We start from the raw sequence: 22,395 nt of genomic DNA, 5'->3' as shown, positions 1-22,395 counted from the left end.
TTTATCTCAGACACTTTACTGCAATAGCTCGCTGTACACACTTTGGTTCTCTTATAAATCGACCTTTGGAAGATTTACCCCCCTTCACGACCTGCCTATTTTTCACGATATGGCACTGCGTTACTGTAACTACACGATCGTGTAACGCTGTACCATCAGGGTTTACTTCCTCTTTAAAGGGGAGTTCCAGGCTTTTTTTATGTTTATTAAAAGTCAGTAGCTACAAAAAGTGTGGCTGCTGGCTTTTAATAAACAGACACTCACCTTCTCCACGTTTCAGCGCCGCGCCGCCCGGAGCTCCGTTCCTCTCCCCCCCTCCCTGGACGGCGCCTCCATTCCTAGTGTGGGCACCCGGCCGTGGCGGCTTTCGGCTTCACGGCCGGGCACTCACTGCGCATGTGTGAGCGACGCTGCGCTCTGAGTGGTCAGGCGATCGCCTGGGACCTGTCGCGTGTCCCAAACGATCGCCTACAGCAGAGGTGTCAAACTGGCGGCCCTCCAGCTGTTGCAAAACTACAAGTCCCATGAGGCATTGCAAGGCTAACAGTTACAAGCATGACTCCCACAGGCAGAGGCATGATGGGACTTGTAGTTTCGGAACAGCTGGAGGGCCGCCAGTTTGACACCCTGGCCTACAGGGAGGAGCTGCCGTAGGCGATATGACGTATCGCCTAAGCGGTCCCTGGGCGGAAGGAGGAAGTGGGACAGGAAGTCCCACTCCGAATGAAGCCCCCTCCCCCCCAAAAAAAAATGACATGCCAAATGTGGGATGTAAGGGGGCGAGGAGTGGATTAAGCGGAAGTTCCAATTTTGGGTGGAACACCGCTTTAAGGTGAGGAAAAATGCACCAGAACATATCAAATGCGCATAAACATGAATGCAAGAACGCATCCGCACTTTGTTTCTATGGTTTAAACCGACCCTTCATGAATAAAAAGCTGATCATTGTGAGCACCCCTGTCAGGATCTGGCAGAGAAAAGTGTTAATACGCGGGTTCAGTATAGTTTTCTGTTGGAATGAGTCTAGAGAATTTATAGATGAGGCGATTTGTATTAATTTTAGGTTGAACTTTTTTTTGTAACTTTGTTACTTTTGATATCCGTCTCGTGTATTACTGTTGGAGGTCCAGAGAGAAGCGGCGAGTCCCTGAGCCCAGGGCCAGCCGTGCTGCATTGTATTTTTTCCTCCCATGCACAGAACACGTGGTAATGTTTGATCGCTCTGTGCGTCTCCCCTGCAGGTGCGGGATGCAGCAATAAATTGCCTGGTGGAAATCTACAGACATGTGGGAGAACGCGTTCGCACCGACCTCAGCAAAAAAGGGCTTCCCCAATCTCGGTGAGTTCTCCTCTTTCCCGCTTCTCTCCTCTGCTTAATGTTTCGCTGATTAATTTCTCCTCCGTCATCAACATTTTTATGTCTTGTCTTAACCCCCCTTCACGCCTAAGGGGCAAACTAAAATCCAAATGCCTGAGCACAGGTTTGAAACGTTGACATTTCGTGTTCGTAAAATCCGTACAATCATCACAACTACTGTGTGCATCCAGGTGGATTATACCGCTGGGTTTTTTCCAGGGCAAATTAGGCTTTCGTTTAGTGCTAAATGGTAATGGATATCTACTGATATTATTTTTTTTTTTTTTTATTATTATTTATTATCAAAGGTAAACTGGGGTAAAAAAAAAAAAAAAAAAAAATATATATATATATATATATATATATATATATATATATATATATATATATTTATTAGTGCTGTCAGTTAAACGCGCTATTAACGGCGTTAACGCAAACCCATGTTAACGCCGTCAATTTTTTTATCGCGCGATTAACGAGGCGGCGTTCGGGGGTTATACCGGGATGATGCCTGCGGCCGTTTAGAGCGGGCGATCGGCTATCCAAACATAACAACCGATGCGGCTAAAAGCCGGTCGGTTGTTATGCCGGAGGAGCGGGAGGGGACATCCCCCCCTCCCGCCGCCTTTCGCTGCTCTGACCAGGCCACCCGTCCCACCGGGAGACCCGATCCTCGATCCGCCGCCTTCTGTGTCCAGGTTGGAGACTGACACTAAGCCTTAAGCGGCTTTGATTCAGTCTCCGCATTGAAACCACGGAAGCGACGTCATGACGTCACTTCCGGGTTTCTCGGCTGCCAATGGCGCCGGATTTAAAAAAGTACACAGTATTCAGAATCGCCGTTTTCGGCGATCTGAATACTTTGAAGTGCAAAGGAGGGCTCGGAGGTCTTTTAGACCCCGATCCCTTCATAAAGAGTACCTGTCACCACCTATTGCTGTCACAAGGGATGTTTACATTCCTTGTGACAGCAATAAAAGTGATCAAAATATAAAAAAATTAAAAAACACAATTTAATATTATAAAAAAAAATAAGAAAACAAAAAAAAAAATTTTTAAAGGGTGAACCTCCTTAATGGCGCAATTAATCGTGAGTTAACTATGACATTAATGCGATTAATCGCGATTAAAAAATGTAATCGCTTGACAGCACTAATATATATATATTAGGAATACTCAATAGCATTCCCAGTATTGTTGTTCGTTTTTTAGTGGGAATGCTCAATAGCATTCCCAGTATTGTTATTCGTTTTTTTATTAGTGGGAATGCTTAACCACTTAAGACCTGGACCTTTAGGCAGCTAAAGGACCCGGCCAGTTTTTGCGATTCGGCACTGCGTCGCTTTAACTGACAATCGCGCGGCCGTGCGACGTGGCTCCCAAACAATATTGGCGTCTTTTTTTCCCCACAAATAGAGCTTTCTTTTGGTGGTATTTGATCACCTCTGCGGTTTTTAGTTTTTGCGCTATAAACAAAAATAGAGCAACAATTTTGAAAAAAATTAATATTTTTTACTTTTTGCTATAATAAAAATCCCCCAAAAATATTTAAAAAAACTATTTTTTTCCTCAGTTTAGGCCGATACGTATTCTTCTACATATTTTTCGTAAAAGAACATCGCAATTAACTTTTATTGATTGGTTTGCGCAAAAGTTATAGCGTTTACAAAATAGGGGTTAGTTTTATGGCATTTTTATTAATATTTATTTTTTACTAGTAGTGGCGGCGATCAGTGATTTTTCGGTACTGCGACATTATGGCGGACACTTTTGACACATTTTTGGGACCATTGGCATTTTTATAGCGATCAGTGCTATAAAAATGCATTGGATTACTATAAAAATGCTACTGGCAGGGAAGGGGTTAACACTAGGGGGCGGGGAAGGGGTGAAGTATGTTCCCTGGGTGTGTTCTAACTGAAGGGGGGGTGGGACTCACTAGGGGAAATGACTGATCGCTGTTCATACATTGTATGAACAGACGGTCAGGCATTTCTCCCCCTGACAGGACCGGGAGCTGTGTGTTTACACACACAGCTCCCGGTCCTCGCTCTGCAACGAGCAATCGCGGGTGCCCGCCGGGCACGCGCGTCGGGATCTGGGACGAACAGGGGGCAGGCGCCCCTAGTGGCCGCTTCGCGAGGCGACGTAGAGCTACGGGCTCTCGCGCAGGGGAGCCAACCTGCCGCCGTATAACTGCGGCGGCTGATCGGCAAGTAGTTAATATCATTCCCAGTATTATTATTCGTTTATTAGTGGGAATGCTCAATTCCCAGTATTGTTCGTTTTTTATTATTCTTAATTTTAATTTTATTATTCCGTAAGTTTTTTGGCTCTGCGTAACTTCTGCATACTTTCAGCTATTAAGACCATTCAACTTTTAAAATGTTCAGCTCTTTCAGCTAATGATGGACTTTTTCAACTTTTTTTTCTACTATTTATACTTTCTTTATCGTACATCACGGGACACAGAGCAGCATAGCCATTACATATGGGTTATATAGTGTACCTTCAGGTGATGGACACTGGCACTCTCCGACAGGAAGTTCCCTCCCTATATAACCCCCACCCATAGTGGGAGTACCTCAGTTTTTTCGCCAGTGTCTTAGGTGTTGGTGCACGTTGAAGGTTGTGCCTGCAGTTTGTCCTTGGGACCAGGGCCAGCCGACCGGATCCGTCCAAGGTGCTTCATAGCCAAAGTGGACGGTACCCGGGCCCCAATTCGTGGATGGGGTTTTGCCTATAATGCCTCTCCTTGGAGGGCTGGACTCTGGGTTCCAGGACTGGGTTTTTTAACCTATGAATACCTGCTGCCAGTAGTGCTGTATAGGTCCAGGTGTGTGGTGTTCCTGACTTGGACCCCGGTCCCTGAAGGTCTATGACCATACCCACGGTGAAGGGGGAAGATTGGGCCTCTTGCATGAGCAATACCCTGCGGCGTGGAAAGGTAAGCGGGGGGCCTACGGAACTTGGTTTGTCAGTGGGCTCCCCACAGGGGACTCTGGGGAAAAGCCTTTTTTATGCCTCTGTGCATGGGCTAAAAGAGAAACCACAAAGTCTGCATGACTGGATGGCTCAAACACCCAGGTATACTGTTCCTCTGGCTGGGCTAATAGACTGCTGCTGCTGCTACAAGGTGTTTTGCTCCATGAAATGTAAAAGGGAGCATGTCAGGTTTAAATTACTTACTTCCTGATGTCTGTGTGTCTCCAGCAGCTCCCGGGCTCCTCTCCCCACATGGATTCTGCTTCTGCTTCCTGAGAGCGGCGTCGGGAGCGCGCGCGCGCACTGTTATAGGCGCCGACGCTGCGTGGAGGGGCGGGGGACGCCCAGGGAGTTCCCTCCCCTCTGTACATCAGAGGGAAAAACTCTATTTAGCCTGTCAGTTTGCTGAAGGCTGTGAAGGGACACGGAGCAGCGATGCTGAGCTGAGCAGGATAGGTTTGCCTATGTTATGCTGACACAGTGACACCTAGTGGCCGTTTTTTTTGTACACACCTTGCTAAAGAGCTGTTTAAACTCATATTTTCTCTGAAAAGCCGGTGTACTAAGTAGCGGTCAGAGTACTTAGTATTTGGTACTCTCTTAGCCCAGCATTAAGGGAAGCAATATTAGGATATGATTAAGCCCTTGGGGCTCAATATTGCTATCTCTTGTTAGGTTTTGGGAAGTTTAGTTTCTGTCTAACATTACCCTAGCCTAAAAATTTTTTCCTCATTTATTTAAATGTGTGTTTTTCTCCAGCTATTACAGTTAGTTGTATATTAGCGGAGTATCTCAGATTTGTTATTATGGCTCCTAAGGGTGCAGGGAACGCTAAAAATGCTAAAGGTGTTAAAAAGCCGAAGGGTTCCCCATCGGGCTCGGAGGATATTTCCCAGAATCCACCTGCCCCTACCTCCCCGGAGGATCCGGAGGTTGCTGCCCTGGGTGAGCCATCGGGGTTGCTAGGTGCTATGGCGGGCCCTATTCAACCAACTCCTTCCTATGTCACGGAAGAGATGTTAGCCTCCACCTTGGGTGGATTTGAAAAGAGGATGGCCGCTCTTATTACGGCCTCTTTATCCGGGAAGAAGCGGGCTAGGTCCCCGTCTCCCAGGTTTGAATCTCCTGAGGAAGATGTCCTTTCCACTGAGGAATTGGAAGATACAGGAGACCAGGCTGAGGATCATCTGGACCATTTGGGTTCTGAAGATTCTACTATAGAAGAACCTTTTTCAGCTTCTCACGCAGAAAAATTGTGGGTTCAGTCCTTAACGGATATGGTACGGTCAGCTTTTAAAATGCCTTTGCCTCAGCCTCTGGCCTCCGCTGTGTCCTCATTGGGCTCCCTAAAAGCGCCCCAAGCCAACCTGGTGTTCCCGGTCCATCCTTTGTTAAAGGACCTGATATTTCAGGACTGGGTTAAGCCAGACAGGATTTTTTTGCCTCCTAAAAGGTTCGCAGTTATGTACCCTTTAGAGGAGGAGTTTTCAAAAAAATGGGCTGTCCCCACTGTTGACGCAGCCATATCATGTGTCAATAAAGCTTTAACATGTCCAGTGGACAATATTCACATGTTCAAAAATCCTGTGGATAAAAGGCTTGAGACCTTACTAAAGGCATCCTTTTCCACGGCGGGGGCAGTGGTCCAGCCAGCTGTAGCTGCCATTGGCGTCTGCCAGGCTTTAAAAGACCAGGCCAAGCAGGCCCTAAAGGACCTCCCGGCTCAACAGGCTCAGGACCTAGCCGATCTACCTAGAGCCTTATGTTTCGCGGTAGACGCTATCAAGGATTCAATCCAACAGGCGTCCCGCCTATCCCTGTATTTGGTCCACATGAGAAGATTACTTTGGTTAAAGAACTGGTCTGCAGAAACCCCCTGCAAAAAACTCCTTACAGGATTCTCCTTTCAAGGAGAGAGATTGTTTGGAGAAGATCTTGACAAATATATTCAAAAGATCTCTAGTGGTAAGAGCACCCTTTTGCCGGTTAAGAAAAGGTTCCGAGGTCCCTCTTTTAAGCGCCCAACCTCTCCAGTTCCAGGGCCCTCATTCTCTAGGCAGTATCGACGGCCTCCTGGACGCGCAGCTGCAAACAGGCCCCAGGGGCAAGCTGCAGGGAACAAGAGACCGTGGAACCGTAAGCCGGTTAAGGCTGCCCCTAAGGCAGCCTTGTGAAGGGGCGCCCCCACTCTCTCGAGTGGGGGGAAGACTCCGGTTGTTCTCGGAGTTGTGGGGGGCCCAAGTTACCGACCAATGGGTTCTGTCCTCAGTAACTCAGGGGTACAAGCTGGAGTTTCGGGAGTTCCCCCCTCCTCACTTTCAAATGTCAAGACTTCCAGGCGACCCTCAGAGACAGGCATCGCTTCTGTCCGCCCTAGAGCGACTCCTGTCTCAAGGAGTGATTATGGAAGTACCAGCAGGGGAGCAAGGACAAGGGTTTTACTCAAACCTCTTCGTTGTCCCGAAGCCAAACGGCGACGTCAGGCCTATTCTGGACCTAAAGTTATTAAACCGCTTTTTAAGAGTCCGGTCTTTTCGAATGGAGTCCATTCGTTCGGTGGTGGCCGCCCTCCAAGGAAAGGAGTTCTTGGCCTCCATCGATATAAAGGACGCATACCTGCACGTTCCGATTTTCCCAGGCCATTACAGGTATCTGCGTTTTGCCCTAAACTATCGGCATTATCAGTTCGTGGCTCTTCCGTTCGGACTAGCCACGGCCCCTCGGGTTTTTACGAAGATCCTGGCCCCCGTATTAGCCATCCTAAGAGAACAGGGCATTCTGATCATGGCCTACCTAGACGATCTTCTGGTAGTCGACCACTCAGCGGCCGGTCTAAATCGGGCAGTGTTGCTAGCAGTAAACTGCCTAGAGTCCCTGGGTTGGGTTCTAAACCGGGACAAATCGGCTTTACAGCCCACAAGAAGGTTGGAGTATCTAGGTCTGATTTTAGATACAAGACAACAACGGATCTTCCTGCCCCAGTCCAGAGTGGACTCGATAAGGGAGTTAATCCACATAGTCCTAAGCAGCACAAGGCCATCTATACGCCTCTGCATGCGCCTGTTGGGAAAGCTAGTGGCCACCTTCGAGGCAGTGCCCTATGCCCAGATCCATTCTCGGAGGCTACAGAGAGCAATTCTCGCGGCCTGGGACAAAAGACTCCAGGCCTTGGATCTTCCCATTTCCCTTCCCTATGCGGTAAGGCAGAGCCTGTGTTGGTGGCTAGTCACAAAAAATCTTCTGAAAGGAAGATCGTTCAATCCCCCCTCATGGAGGATAGTAACCACGGACGCCAGCCTATCAGGTTGGGGTGCAGTCCTAGACGATTTAACCCTACAGGGGAAATGGTCAAGGGCAGAATCAGCCCTACCCATAAATGTCTTAGAGATCCGATCAGCTCGGTTGGCTCTTTTGGGCTGGACGGAGGTTCTGCAGGGCTCCCCAGTAAGGGTACAATCCGACAATGCCACTGCCGTAGCTTATATAAACCACCAGGGTGGCACCAGGAGTCAGGCAGCCCAAAGGGAGGTAGATCGGATCTTTTCATGGGCAGAAGCCCATGTCCCCTGCATCTCAGCTATCTTTATCCCCGGGGTGGACAATTGGCAAGCGGACTTCCTCAGCCGCCAACAGATGTCCCCAGGGGAGTGGTCCCTCCATCCCGAAGTGTTCCAGGTCATTTGCCGGAAGTGGGGTACTCCGGAGGTGGACATTATGGCGTCCAGATTCAATGCCAAAGTAGCAAACTTTGTCTCTCGAACGAGGGATCCATTGGCCTGCGGGACAGATGCCTTGGTGTGTCCTTGGCATCAGTTTGCGCTGATCTATGCCTTCCCTCCAATACGGATGCTACCCCGTCTTCTTCACAGAATTCAAAGGGAACGCAAGCCAGCGATTCTAGTGGCCCCAGCGTGGCCCCGAAGACCTTGGTACTCCTTGATAAAAAGGATGACCGTAGAGGAGCCTTGGGTCCTCCCTCTACGTCCGGACCTCCTCTCACAAGGGCCATTCTACCACCCTGCCTTACAGGCCCTAAATTTAACGGCCTGGCGGCTGAGTCCCTGATTCTCAGAAACAGAGGCCTTTCAGGGCAGGTCGTTTCTACCCTTATAAACGCAAGAAAACCAGTTTCCAGGTTAATATACTATAGGGTGTGGAAGGCCTATATTACCTGGTGTGAAACCAGGAAATGGGATCCCCGCAAATATACTATTGGGAGAATCCTGGAGTTTTTACAGTTGGGAGTGGGAAAAGGTTTGGCGGTCGGCACAATCAAGGGGCAGGTGTCTGCCTTGTCGGTCTTCTTCCAGAGATCGTTGGCTGCCCATTCCTTAATGAAATCCTTTTTACAAGGTGTTATTCGGGTGAATCCCCCGATTAAAGCTCCCCTGTATCCTTGGGATCTAAATTTGGTTCTATCGGCCTTGCAAAGGCAGCCCTTGTCCGTGATTCCTTTGGTCCTTTTGACTAGGAAACTAGTGTTTCTGGTGGCCATGGCATCCGCCAGAAGGGTGTCGGAGTTGGCAGCCTTGTCATGTAAGGCACCTTATTTATTATTGCATAAGGACAGGGTCGTTTTGCGGCCGCTTCCGTCCTTCCTGCCTAAGGTGGTATCAAATTTTCACCTTAATCAAGATGTGATTCTTCCATCATTTTTTCCAAAGCCTTCTTCTAAGGAAGAGAGGTTACTACATTCCTTGGATGTAGTTAGAGCTGTAAAGATTTACTTGGAAGCTACAGCCCAGATTCGTAAGACGGACGTCTTATTCATTCTGCCGGAAGGGCCCAAGAAGGGCCAGGCAGCGTCTAAGGCCACTATTGCTAAGTGGATTAGGCAGACGATTATTCAGGCCTATGGCCTGAAGGGGAAGAGTCCACCCTTATCGGTTAAGGCTCATTCCACTAGAGCTATAAGTGCCTCTTGGGCAGCGTATCACCAGGTCCCTATGGCTCAGGTCTGCAGGGCAGCAACCTGGTCATCTGTCCACACATTTGCAAAATTTTATCAAATGGACGTTAGGAGGAACGCTGACTCAGCCTTTGGGCAGGCGGTACTGCGGGCCGCAGTTTAATCTCCTCTTGTCCGGTGGCACCTCTTGTTTGGTTTTTTCTGGTTGTCTCCCTCCCCTCATGGAACATTGCTTGGGGACATCCCATATGTAATGGCTATGCTGCTCTGTGTCCCGTGATGTACGATAAAGAAAAAGGGATTTTTATTAACAGCTTACCTGTAAAATCCTTTTCTTGTAGTACATCACGGGACACAGAGCTCCCACCCCTCTTATGGGGAATTTTGGGATGCATATTGCTTGCTACAAAACTGAGGTACTCCCACTATGGGTGGGGGTTATATAGGGAGGGAACTTCCTGTCGGAGAGTGCCAGTGTCCATCACCTGAAGGTACACTATATAACCCATATGTAATGGCTATGCTGCTCTGTGTCCCGTGATGTACTACAAGAAAAGGATTTTACAGGTAAGCTGTTAATAAAAATCCCTTTTTTTAAAATATTAAGCTTTTAGGCACTTTTTTTTAACATTGAAGTCAATGAGAACATGCTTCAAATCCTTAAAATCTTGTTCAGCTACCAAAAGTTCCAGCTCCTTCATACTTCCATCTACAGACGCCAAACGCACTTTAAAATGTTCACAAAATATTTAGCTATCCGGCTATATCTTTTCAGTTTGATATCTTTTACAGTTTTTGTGAAAAAGCTGTTTAAGTTTAGTGATCATTTCAGGACATTTTAGCAATTTAAGAGTGTCTATGGGGTTGCTTAGAGTGGATAATGTCATCGCTAGAGCACAGAGCTTTTAAAGAAATTATCTTTTGTTCCTTTTCTATGAATTTCTCTCACAATTTATACACCGTAGGTATTTTTGTCTAGTTTCAGGCAATGTGCTCAGCTTTGTGATACACCTTTTACTTTTGGCTGGTTGAGCTTCCAAATGACAAGAGTTCTACACTTTCTTCCATTGACCTGTATAAAATTCTTCAGATTTAGACAATAATGACTGTGTGTTGAGTTATTTTGAGGGGACAGCAAATTTACACTGTTATACAAGCTGTACACTCACTACACAAAATTGTAGCAAAGTGTCATTTCTTCAGTGTTGTCACAAGAAAAGATACAAGAAAAGATTTACACAAATGCGAGGGTTGTACTTACTTTTGTGACATACTGTATGTGATCTCCCGCACACAGAGGGGTGTACTTACTTTTGTAAGATCCTGTATGTATTTATTGTGGTCTATAAGTGGTTACATCACACATGGCGTGTGCTGAGGTCTGCAGCAATGAAGCATTTTTGTATTTGAAACTTTAATGTAAATCTAGATAGTTGAGCGGGTGTAATATTCCCGCTGGGTGGAGTATGCAATCCCCTTATTTTCAATATCGCCCCAATCGAGGCGTGATTTTTGCCGCGATTGTCGCCTGACAAATCGTAGGACTGCTTTTGAGGAAACAGGCGTCCCGTCATTTTGTTTGTAAACTTTGTATGATTTGTCAGGTGACAATATTGTCCCATGATTGGGGTGCCACTGAAAGTAACGGGATCACAAGCGTGTGACACGATTTGCGTCAATTAGGGAAGATTGCGATAATTCCGCCCGCGGTCCGGAACGCCTAGGTGTGATCACAGCCAAAGCTAAGAGTCTTCTATCAGTTGCTGGGTTCTCCTTCTATAGATTCTGGGGGAATATTTTCTTCCTCAAACATTCCACACATTCTCTTCATTCTTTATTCCACCGCTAATATATATACTCCGCATTGACCTTGTATAGCGCTTTTCTCTCTGGGGACTCCAAGTATTGAAGATGGCATTGGCCGGGAATCGAACCCGGGTCAGCTGCTTGGAAGGCAGCTATGCTCACCACTGCACCCCCAACGCAAAAGTAACATGTCTTTGTAGTGTGGGAGGAAACCGGAGAACCCGGAGGAAACCCACGCATGCACAGGGAGAACATGCAAACAACATGCAGATAGTGTCCTGGTCAGAATCTGAAACAAGGACCCCAGTGCTGCAAGGCTAATCCCTAAGCCTCTGTGCTGCCCATTTACGGCCTGTTCTCTAAGGCCCGCCCCTGCTGAGCGGGGTAAACCACTTATGTTCACTCAAAGTGCCTTCAGAAGAAATCCAAACTTATCCTTAACTACAATCTATAACACTCCTATAATAAATCGCACCCAAATAACAATAAAGAAGGGTACAGTGGTCTCCAAATTAGCAACACAATCAAGCTAAATATTCCATTCACCCTTAGAGCCTCATTCACACGAGGGGTATGAATCCGTACCCCATGGGAGGGCCATGTTTACTGGAATGGGGATGCACAGATGTTCCCAGCATCCTGTGTAGGCAGTCCCATTGCTGTCAACTGGGGTGTAGTGACTGTACCCAATGTGACATCTGTGGGTGCCGGTGCACGGCCCCGAACGCACCCAGGGTGCGTCGGTGCAACTGCACCCACATGAATGTCCTTTTTGGGGTTAACGCAGCCCCCACACAGAGTACAGATTCATACACCCCGTGTGAGTGAGGCCTTGGACTTCTCCATAAAGGACCACACTGATGGGAAGAGTTCTAATTTCTCCAGCAGAGAAAGCCTAAAGAAAGCTGGAAAGACTTCTCCAACCTCTGAAGACAAAGATTTCCAACCTCCACTCATAGCCAGTCCAACACAAGCCTCCAAAACATACCGGCCTTCAACCTCCTCTTATATCCGGTCCAACACACGCCTCAAAAACATACTGGCCTCCAAACTTCACAACATAATCAATTACTTTATGTCGATCGACAATACATAGATCAAACATACCGCACACTTTTTTGCCCTGAAAATCAGGGCAAAATCGTGGGTGCGCGATATACGCCGATACCCGCTTCCCGCGCTGTTTGAACTACTGCGTTGACATATACCGAGCACAGTACACTCCGGTATAGTCTGGCAGCCTCGGCTCCTCTCGCGGTCATGTCCCTTACGTCCTTTACGCGAGAGGAGCCCGCCCGACTATACCCGAGTGTACTGCGCTCGGTATATGTCGGCGAAGTGGTTCGAACACAGCACGGGGATTGAGCGGGGAGGACACCACGATGGCCGCAGAAGGACGCCGGACCGGACAAGGCCGCCGATGGACGCCGGGCAAGACACCGACGAGGGGCATCCAAACTAAGTATTTTTTTTTTTTGTAGGAATTTTCCTTCAAGTTCGGGGGTGCGCGCTATACGCTGGGGCGCGTTATAGCCCGATAAATACGGTATATATACACACACAGCTGCTGCTAGAAATCTTGGGGCCCCCACCAATATATCAAAAAAAGATTTTCACAAAAAATACACAAAAATCATTAGCGGACACAAACATAATACAGAACCTGTGTGAATTAACCCTTTTTTGATCTTTTTTTTTATATATATAAAAAAAATGTTTAAAATACATTTTTTAACAGGACAGGGAAGCTAACAGTGCCACAGGAGTGGGGGGGGGGGGGTGTGTGCAGCTTAGTGACAGGCGGGGGTGCATATGGGGGGATCAGAAGTCGGCAAAACAAGGAGGGGGATCGGTGCGGGGGAAGTGATTACAGGAACGATGCCCTGTGTCTGTGTCTCTCCCTGCAGCAGCTGAAAGCCAGCGGGAGGGAGAGAAACCAACTTTCAGCAGCTGCAGAGAGCCGCACAGGGCATCTTTCTGTAATTGCACCTCTGTCCGACCACACCCATTCCTCCTGCTGTTTGGCCCCCTATCAGCGGCCATATATAATATATTCAAAGGAACTGGGCCAGAATAGTAAGTGTGTATATATATGTGTGTGTGTGTAATATATATATATATATATATATTATGTATGTGTGTGTGTGTGTATATATATATATATATATATATATATATATATATATATATATATATATATATATATATATATATATATATATATATATATATATATATATATATATATATATATATATATATATATATTCAAAGAAAAACTGGGCCAAAATTGTAAATGTATATAATTTATTTATACAGTTGAACCTTGGATTACGAGTATAATCCGTGGCAGGAGAATGCTTGTAATCGAAACGCACTGATAATAAAAAACAAACAAAAAAAAAAACTGACCGTGACCCAAACACTAACCCTGGCACTGATCTAGGTCAAACTGTAAGCCCGGGAAACACCGTCGAGAAGCAGGAGGGGACACCCCCCTTCCCATCACTGGAAACCGTTCCAGCGGCTCACGTGCCGCTATAAACAAAAAAGAGCAACTATTTTCTAAAAACTGTATTTTACTTTTTGCTATAAAACATTCCCAATATTTTTTTTTAAAAATGTTTTTCATCGGTTTAGGCAAATACGTATTCTTCTACATATTTTTGGTAAAATAAATCACAATAGGCGTATATTGATTGGTTTGCGCAAAAGTTAAAGCATCTACAAAATAGGGGATGGATTTATGGCATTTTTATTATGATTTTTTTTACTAGTAATTGCGGTCATCCGGTGATTTTTAGCGGGATTGCGGCGGACGCATTGGACACTTTTGACGCTTTTTTTGGGACCATTGACATCTATACAGCAATCGGTGCTATAAATAGCCACTGATTACTCTATAAATGTCACTGGCAGGAAAAGGGTTAACACTAGGGGGGCAATCAAGGGGTTTAATGTTCCCTAGGGAGGTGTTTCTAACTGGTGAGGGGAGTGAAATCACTGAAGGAGGAGAGAGATCGCTGTTCCTAATCACTTTGAAAAGCAGATCTGTGACCTCCTCCCCTGACAGAACGGGGATCTGTCTGTTTACATTGACAGATCCCCGTTCTGTCTCTCAGAAGCGACTGCGGGTGGCCGGCGGAGATCGTGGCTGCCGACCGCGCGCATCAGCTCCAGCGTTGTTTCCGCGGGCGTGCCTCCTAGAGGTCTTAAAGCGGCTGACGTACAGTGAAAGCGATTCGCCCAGGAGAGCGAGGCTGCAGCAGTACAACTGCTGGTCTTAAAGTGCTTAACCACTTAAGGACCGCCTCCTGCACATTTACGTCGGCAGAATGGCACGGCTGGGCAAATGCACGTAAGGTACATCCTGTGCTAGTACCCAGTCGTGGGTCCCTAGCTCCGTGACCGCGGCACCCGCGGACCTGATCACCGCTGGAGTCCCGCGATCGGTCAGAGCTGAAGAACGGGGAGAAGCTGTGTGTAAACAGTATCAGCCCCCCTCCACACACCTCATGGCAGTGAGCCAGGGATCTTTTTTTTTGGAATCAAAAAATTTGCATTTACTACTTTTTTATTTAGGAGCCTGGAAAGCATCAGATTGCTGGTGCCCATGCAGGCCTTCTGTAGACTGTCAGTGGAAGCTGTCGGCCCGTACATTGCATGGGCAGGTTGTTTGTTTTTCACAGACAGAGTCAATGGAGAGCTCAACACCGCCATGATAGTTCACTGAGAATAGAGAATGGGCTCAGGCCTGTTCGGGGTCTTAGTCCCAACCCACCTGCCCTGATCCCGCCAGGTAGCAGACACTGCACACCGCCAATCACAGGCAGTGGGACATTTTCTTGATCCGCAGCTGCACAGACCGGGAAATGGCTCGCTGCCTGTGATTGGTGGTGTGCGGTGTCGGCTTCCTGGTGGGATTGGGGCTAGAACACGCCTGAGCCCATCTCTAATTGAGAACTAGAAGTCGCAAAGGATGTATGTACTTGTAGTTCATTTAGATTCACAGATAAATGCAGGAGGGCCACACTCCTTGAATTGTGGCAGTGGGTACAGGAAGAAGATCCCTGGCTCACTGCCATGAGGTGGGGGGGGGGGCTGATACTGAGCATGTTACATTCTAAATATGGGTGTAACATGTTCAGAAAGGTCAACTACTCTTTCAGGGCAGGTTCACATGACATCGCGTTCCAGTGCTTTTTTTTTTTTTTTTCTGCATCCAAAACGCATCGTGAGAAGGTTACATGGTTTTCAATGGCATAAATCACACCAGTGCGTTCCAGAAAAAAAAAAAATGCTGCATTTTTCCTGCACAGATTTGTACTGGAACGCGGTAAAACGCATCAAAAAACGCACTGGACCCGAGTTACAAATGACTCAGCTACTAGTGGAGGGAAATTCATTCCTGTAAGACTTATCATAGGAAAAGGGTGTCTCCGCTGAAGCTTTATCACCAATCCTTGTTTCCATGGCAACCCAATTTTTTTTTTTAAATCCAATTGTCACAGGGACAGAAAGTGAGGCACAGACAGCAAAACAAACATTACAGGGGTGTTAACCCTTCCCTATGCCATCCAAAAAAACAACAAAATCTTTTTTTTTTTTTTTTTTTTGGCTGGAGTTGCACTTAACCACTTAAGGACCGAGCCTCTTTCTGAGATTTGTTTACAAGTTCAAAACTTTTTTTTTTTGGCTAGAAAATTAATTGGAACCCCCCAAACATTATATACATTTTTTTTTCTAACACCTTAGAGAATAAAATGGCGGTCGTTGCAATACTTTATCACACCGTATTTGCACAGCGGTCTTTGGGGGAGAAAATACACCTTTTTGAGTAAAAAAAAAAAAAATAAGACAACAGTAAAGTTAGCCCAGGTTTTTTTTGTTTTTATATTGTGAAAGATAATGTTACACCGAGTAAATTGATACCCAACATGTCACGCTTCCAAATTGCGTCCCGCTCGTGGAATGGTGACAAACTTTTACCCTTAAAAATCTCCATAGGCGACGTTTAAAAAAATTCTACAAGTTGCAGGTTATGAGTTGCAGATGAGAGCTAGGGCTAGAATTATTGCTCTCGCTCTAACGATCGGGGCGATACCTCACATGTGTGGTTTGAACGCCGTTTTTATATGCAGGTGCTGCTCATGTATGCGTTTGCTTCTGCACGGGTGCTCGGCGGGGCGTTTTTTTTTTTTACTTATTTATTTTACCTTTTATTTGTATTACACTGTTCTTTTAAAAAAAAAAAAAAAAGTCCTTTTTATTCCTATTACAAGGAATGTAAAAAATAAGAAAAAAAGCATGACAGGACCTCTTAAATTGACACTAAAATGCAATAATAAAATAAAAATAAAAAATGTCCCTTTAAGAGCTATGGGCGGAAGTCATGTTTTGATGCCACTTCCGCCCTGTTATGGTATGGGAACGGGTGGGGGCCATCTTCCCCTTATTCGTCTCCATACCCAGCCAGCAAGAGGACCCAATCGCCTCCACCGATTCCGACGGCTCCGGTAAGCGGCGGGAGGGGGGCCCCACTCCCGCCACAGATTAAAAGTGATCTTGCAGCGAATCCACCACAGAGACCTCTATTATCGGAAACCGGACCGCCGGCTGAAGAGGATACCTGGGTTATGGTAGCTGTCTGCTGCCATAACAAAGATATATCCCTCTTCAAACAGCCGAAGTATATCGGCGTGCGGCGGTCCAGGATGGTAGTTAAAATGTACCTGTTCCGACTTACAAATTAATTTAACCTGAAGAGGTTGTAACCCTAAAAATAAAGATCCTGTTCCCTTATAGCAGATTAACCTCTTAACGATCAGCCGCCGCCGTTATACTGCAGCAGGTTGACATGGCCGCGCAAACTGCCATAGGTGTACGTTGGCCACTTTAAGAGTTATAGGGGGCGCGTGCACACGGCCGTGATGTCCGCTGGTGACCCGCGGTTGCTCCTCAGAGAGCCGGGATAGGGATTTCTCAATGTAAACAGACAGACAGACCGACCCCTGTTCTTTCAGGGAAGCAGAGAAAGATCTGCTGTATCCTAGTTATCAGGACCAGCGATCTATCTCTACTCCCCGTCAGTCCCCTCCCCCCACAGTTAGACACACCTCCCTAGGACACATTTAACCAACCCCTTGATCACCCCCTAGTGTTAACCGCTGTATAAATGTCACTGGTCCCAAAAAAGTGTCCAATCTGCACGCCGCAATGTCGCAGTCCCGCTAAAAATGGTCAATCACCGCCATCAGTAGTAAAAAAAAAAAAATTTAAATGCCATAAAACTATCCCCTATTTTTTAGACGCTAAAACTTTTGCGCAAACCAATCAATATACGCTTATTGCGATTTATTTTTGGTAAATAAAATAAATGTAGAATAGAATTTTTTTTATAATATAGCAAAAAATAAAAAATATTGTTTGTTTTGTTTTTTCCCCCAAAATTTACGCTCTTTTTTTGTTTACAGCAGGTGATCAAATACCACCAAAAGTATGTTCTATTTGTCGGAAAAAAAGCGCAATTGTCAGTTAAAAGGGGTTGTAAAGGTACAATTTTTTTCCCCCCTAAATAGCTTCCTTTACCTTACCTCATCCTTCCATTTTGCTTTTAAATGTCCTTATTTCTTCTGAGAAATCCTCACTTCCTGTTCTTCTGTCTGTAACTCCACACAGTAATGCGAGGCTTTCTCCCTGGTGTGGAGTGTCGTGCTCGCCCCCCTCCCTTGGACTACAGGAGAGTCAGGACGCTCTCTACGTTGCAGAGAAAGGAGCTGTGTGTTAGTGGGCATCCTGACTCTCCTGTAGTCCAAGGGAGGGGGCAAGCACGACACTCCACACCAGGGAGAAAGCCTCGCATTACTGTGTGGAGTTACAGACAGAAGAACAGGAAGTGAGGATTTCTCAGAAGAAATAAGGACATTTAAAAGCAAAATGGAAGGATGAGGTAAGTGAAGGAGGATGGCAGTAAGGTAAGGGAAGATATTTAGGAAAAAAAAAATTGTACCTTTACAACCCCCTTTAAATTAAAGTAAAAAAATGGCCTGGTCATTAAGGGGTAAATCTTCCAGGGCTGAAGTAGTTAGTCCTGCAAGCAGCTTCTTTGCAGTGCTCTAGGAGCGGAGCACCCCTTCCCATTGAAATCAATTGGAAGCGCCTTGGCAGTGGCGCTTTTTGGGCAGTTTTAACCCTTTATTTGGCCACTAGCGGGGGTTTCAAGCACCCTGCTAGTCCCTCGATAAACGCCGGTAAAGCGCCGCTAGTTTTAGATGCGCCAGCGTTTTTCGGGCGCTGTCAGTGTGAAAGGGCTCTTGCAAACAAATTCAACCTGAAGAGGTTGTAACACAAAAAAATATAAAAACAGATCCTCTTCCCTTATAGCAAATTAAACAGTATAGTGCTTGTGTTGTGTAATCTGTCCCTCTCTATGATGTAGAAAATCTGGTTGATCCTGTATGTTCCTGTGTCTCCCTTGGTGTGCCGACCGTGGTAATCATGGCTGCTGATCCCTGATTACTGTGGTCAGGTTTCGTGCCTCAATCACCTGCTGATATCCCCACCCCCTCCCCCCTCGCCTGTCAGCTCCTGTTTGTCTGTAAGCAGTCTCCTCCCCCCCTCCTCTCTCCTCCTGCCGCTATTGGTAGCTGTCAGTAAATAAAGATTACAGCCAAGCCCCTCTGTTCTGCTAAGCAGTCCTACACTTTATATATGTTTTGTATAAAATTTTGCCTGTAAATCCCCCCCATATGATCATTTCTGGCTGGTCACATGACCTCTGGCCACTCTCCACCAATATAAGGGCACACTGGTCACGTGATTTCCCAGCTGACGTCAGAGGAGGCTCTCGGGGGCCCCTCCCACTTTAGCCCTTAGATTGGTAGAGGAGAGCGGACAGAAAAAAAAAAAGTAGGGGGGCGGGGCTGGACATGGGGCTGGTATCGGTTCAACCCTAATTGTTGTAGTTTTAGTAGCGGTATACACAACCGTTAGAGCTGCACTATTAATCGTAAAAAAAAAAATTCCCCCATTGCGATCTTGACAAAGTATTTCCCGATCTTTTGTATGCAGAGAATTCTCTCTGCTCTCAGCCATCAAATAAAAGGAAACAAAAATCTGGGCAGTCTGCCAAGTATGAGAAGATTCTTTATCAGTGGCACCTTTAAGTCTAAACATTGTAACAATTTGTCTTTTACATCAAAGGAATAGACTTCTGTATGTAAATGAGGAAAGTTTAACCACTTTTTTTAGCTAGAAAATTACTTGGAACCCCCAAACATTATATATATGCATTTTTTTATTTATTACTTTAACCACTTAAGGACCGCCTCCTGCAGATATACGTCGGCAGAATGGCACGGCTGGGCACAAGCACATACCTGTACGTCCTCTCTAAGTGCCCAGCCATGGACCGATCGCCGCTGGAGTCCCGCGATCGGTCCCCGGAGCTGAGGAACGGGGAGAGGTGTGTGTAAACACAGCTTCCCCTTTCTTCACAGTGGCAGCTTCATTGATCGTGTGTTCCCTGATATAGGGAAAGACGATCACTGATGTCACATGTCCAGCCCCGCCCCCCTACAGTTAGAAACACATATGAGGTCACACATAACTTCTACAGCGCCCCCTAGTGGTTAACTCCTAAACTGCACTGTCATTTTCACAATAATCAGTTCCTTTTGTATATAGCATTTTTTGCTGTGAAAATGACAATGGTCCCAAAAATGTGTCAAAATTGTCCGATGTGTCCGCCATAATGTCGCAGTCACGAAAAAAATCGCTGATCGCCTCCACTAGTAGTAAAAAAATAATAATTAATAAAAATGCAATAAAACTATCTCCTATTTTGTAAACGCTTTCAATTTTGGGCAAACCAATCGATAAACGCTTATTGCGATTTTTTATTTTATTTTTTTACCAAAAATAGGTAGAAGAATACGTATCGGCCTAAACTGAGGAAAAAAAATGATTTTTTAATATATTTTTGGGGGATATTTATTATGGTAAAAAGTAAAAAATATATATATTTTTTCAAAATTGTCGCTCTATTTTTGTTTATAGCGCAAAAAATAAAAACCGCAGAGGTGATCAAATGCCACCAAAAGAAAGCTCTATTTGTAGGAAAAAAAGGACGCCAATTTTGTTTGGGAGCCACGTTGCACGACCGCGCAATTGTCAGTTTAAAGCGACGCAGTGCCAAATCGCAAAAAGTGCTGTGGTCTTTGACCAGCAATATGGTCCGGGGGTTAAGTGGTTAATGAATAATAAAAAAAAAAAAAAAAACAGTAATGTTGGCCGAAATTTGTTTTGTATAATGTGAGCGATTTTACGCCGCGAGAATCATGATCTTTATTCTAAGCAAACAAATTGTGATTTCTTGTTTTGTCCGGAAACCGTGCAGCTCTAACAGCCATTGATCATAGACTGCAGGTTTAGGAAGAGTCGTTGTTTCTCAACCTCGGTCCTCAAGTACCCCCAACAGGCCATGTTTTATATGGGGGAGGGGTGGTATATAGAAGTATGGGGGGGATCAGCGGTTCTCAACCTCAGTCCTCAAGTACCCCCAACAGGCCATGTTTTGGGAATTTTTCTTGGATAAAAAATCTGTCCGAAATTACCTAGCCATTGACTCTGATTTAAAGCACCTGTGCAAGATAAAGGAAAACCTGAAAACATGGCCTGTTGGTGGGGGGGTACTTGAGGACTGAAGTTGAGAATCGCTGCTGTAGATCAGAGTAGCCAAGAATCCCGTATCCTGGACCCGATGGAATTTTTCGGTGCCGGTTCCCCTTTAACGAGCCTGGTGTACTTTGCAGCTCCTTGTGTGACGCCGTCCTGCTAATCTGGATCGCTGCCTCCTCCAGTGTCAGAGCATCTCATTGTTGAGACTTCTCTGTTTATAAATCACTTTGAGCGGGGCGGCTGGAGACGTTCCGGAATTAGCGGAGCGAGGGGGGGTGGGGGGTAGAATAAAATCAGCTTTATTTCTCTTGTCGGCGGCAGCCAGGAATAGAGCGGCTCGTGCGGGATTTTTTCCCCCGGATGGCATTATTCTCCTGAAAAGTGTGCCGTGCTGCCCGCTCAGAAAATCCAGAGCAGATCATTCGTAGTGCGGAGTGTAGAGGGAGCTGTGCGCTGGCAAAGGGGGGGGAGCCGCCGCCGCGATCTCGCCATCCAATTCCCTTCCTGCCTCTCTCATGCTTCTCTTTCTGTTTACAGATTGAATGTCATTTTCGCCAAATTCGACGAAGTGCAGAAATCCGGGGCTATGATCCAGTCAGCGTCGGGTAAGTGACAAGCTTTTTGTTTTGCTGTCTGCGTGTATATATGGAGGGAAAAGCGTTTGCTTTTGGCGGTGGAGGGGACCGTGCTGTCGGAGACGTAATTTGAAATGATTCCCAGTCACAGGATCAGCCTGCGAGACAGATAACCATCTCCGCTTGTTGCTAGGTTACCCCAAGGACTCTCTCCTCCTTGCGCATTCATTAGCCGACCCGCCGAGCGGAGAAGACGGCTTGTTTTTTTGTGTTTTTTTTTTTTTCAGTGTGTTTTTGAACCTCTAATTATGTGCAGAGTGTCACGTCTGTTGTGTATAATTATGCAGATGGGGCTCCTCGTCTCTATAGGCAGAGCGATTATTCTGGCCCTGGCCTGAATCTGTAATCGTCACTTCAGCCTTTTGTACACAGAATTTACAGTCAGGTGGAAGCTTTTTTTTTTTTTTTTTTTTTTTTTTGATCATCTCTAAGCAAAGCCGCTAAAAGCTCCGTAGTGCGTTCTGTAATCTCACGTGATGGCAGTACACAGGATTGCATGCTGTCACTTTTGTACCAGGAGGCAGAATGGTGGCGACTGTCACTGCATTGCTCCAATCAGATGTCACACAAAACAAGGTCACCAGATGACCCCCCCCCCCCTCCCCCCCCTCCTCCCTGCGTCTGGTCACACTGCAGATGCCATAAAAATACCCCAAATTCATCAGAAATATAGAGTTTGGCCTCCTGTGTGTTTATTCTCCATGCAAAATAGAGTTATGATTCCTCCTCTATTGAATTGTTGTGTAACTGTACTGTCTGCCCTCATGTTGTAAAGCGCGGTGCAAACTGTTAGCACTCTATAAATCCTGTATAATAAGAATTTGTATGTTGTATGCTGTAGCCAGGCTGGATTTGATTTAAATCAAAATATAAATCACTAGTAAAAAGGCTTGATTTAAATCATAATTTTAAAAGCGCAACTGTCATCTCTGTCCCCGGCGGCGGCTCCTCCTCTGTCCCTGGGCAGCAGCTCCTCCTCTGTCCCTGGGCAGCGGCTCCTCCTCTGTCCCTGGGCAGCGGCTCCT

At 46.1% G+C, this 22,395-nt stretch overlaps 1 protein-coding gene and 1 non-coding gene across 19 annotated transcripts in view; one reads left to right on the top strand and one right to left on the bottom strand.

Moving 5' to 3' along the window:
• The window catches only part of CLASP1 (cytoplasmic linker associated protein 1), a 267,383-nt gene that overhangs the window by 82,761 nt on the left and 162,227 nt on the right, over nt 1–22,395 (top strand). For all 18 annotated transcript variants that reach the window (XM_040358262.1, XM_040358265.1, XM_040358264.1 and 15 more), the window contains exons 7-8: nt 1,242–1,339; nt 21,273–21,340. In XM_040358262.1, the coding sequence (XP_040214196.1) occupies nt 1,242–1,339; nt 21,273–21,340 (166 nt within the window). The remainder of the gene's footprint in view (nt 1–1,241; nt 1,340–21,272; nt 21,341–22,395) is intronic.
• On the bottom strand, nt 11,165–11,236 carry TRNAG-UCC. The gene has a single exon. It is a non-coding gene; the product is annotated as a tRNA-Gly (tRNA).

This window comes from Rana temporaria, chromosome 6 (genome assembly GCF_905171775.1).
Source record: "Rana temporaria chromosome 6, aRanTem1.1, whole genome shotgun sequence".
Classification (NCBI taxonomy): Eukaryota; Metazoa; Chordata; class Amphibia; order Anura; family Ranidae; genus Rana; species Rana temporaria.
This window is presented reverse-complemented; position numbering and strand designations above follow the sequence as displayed.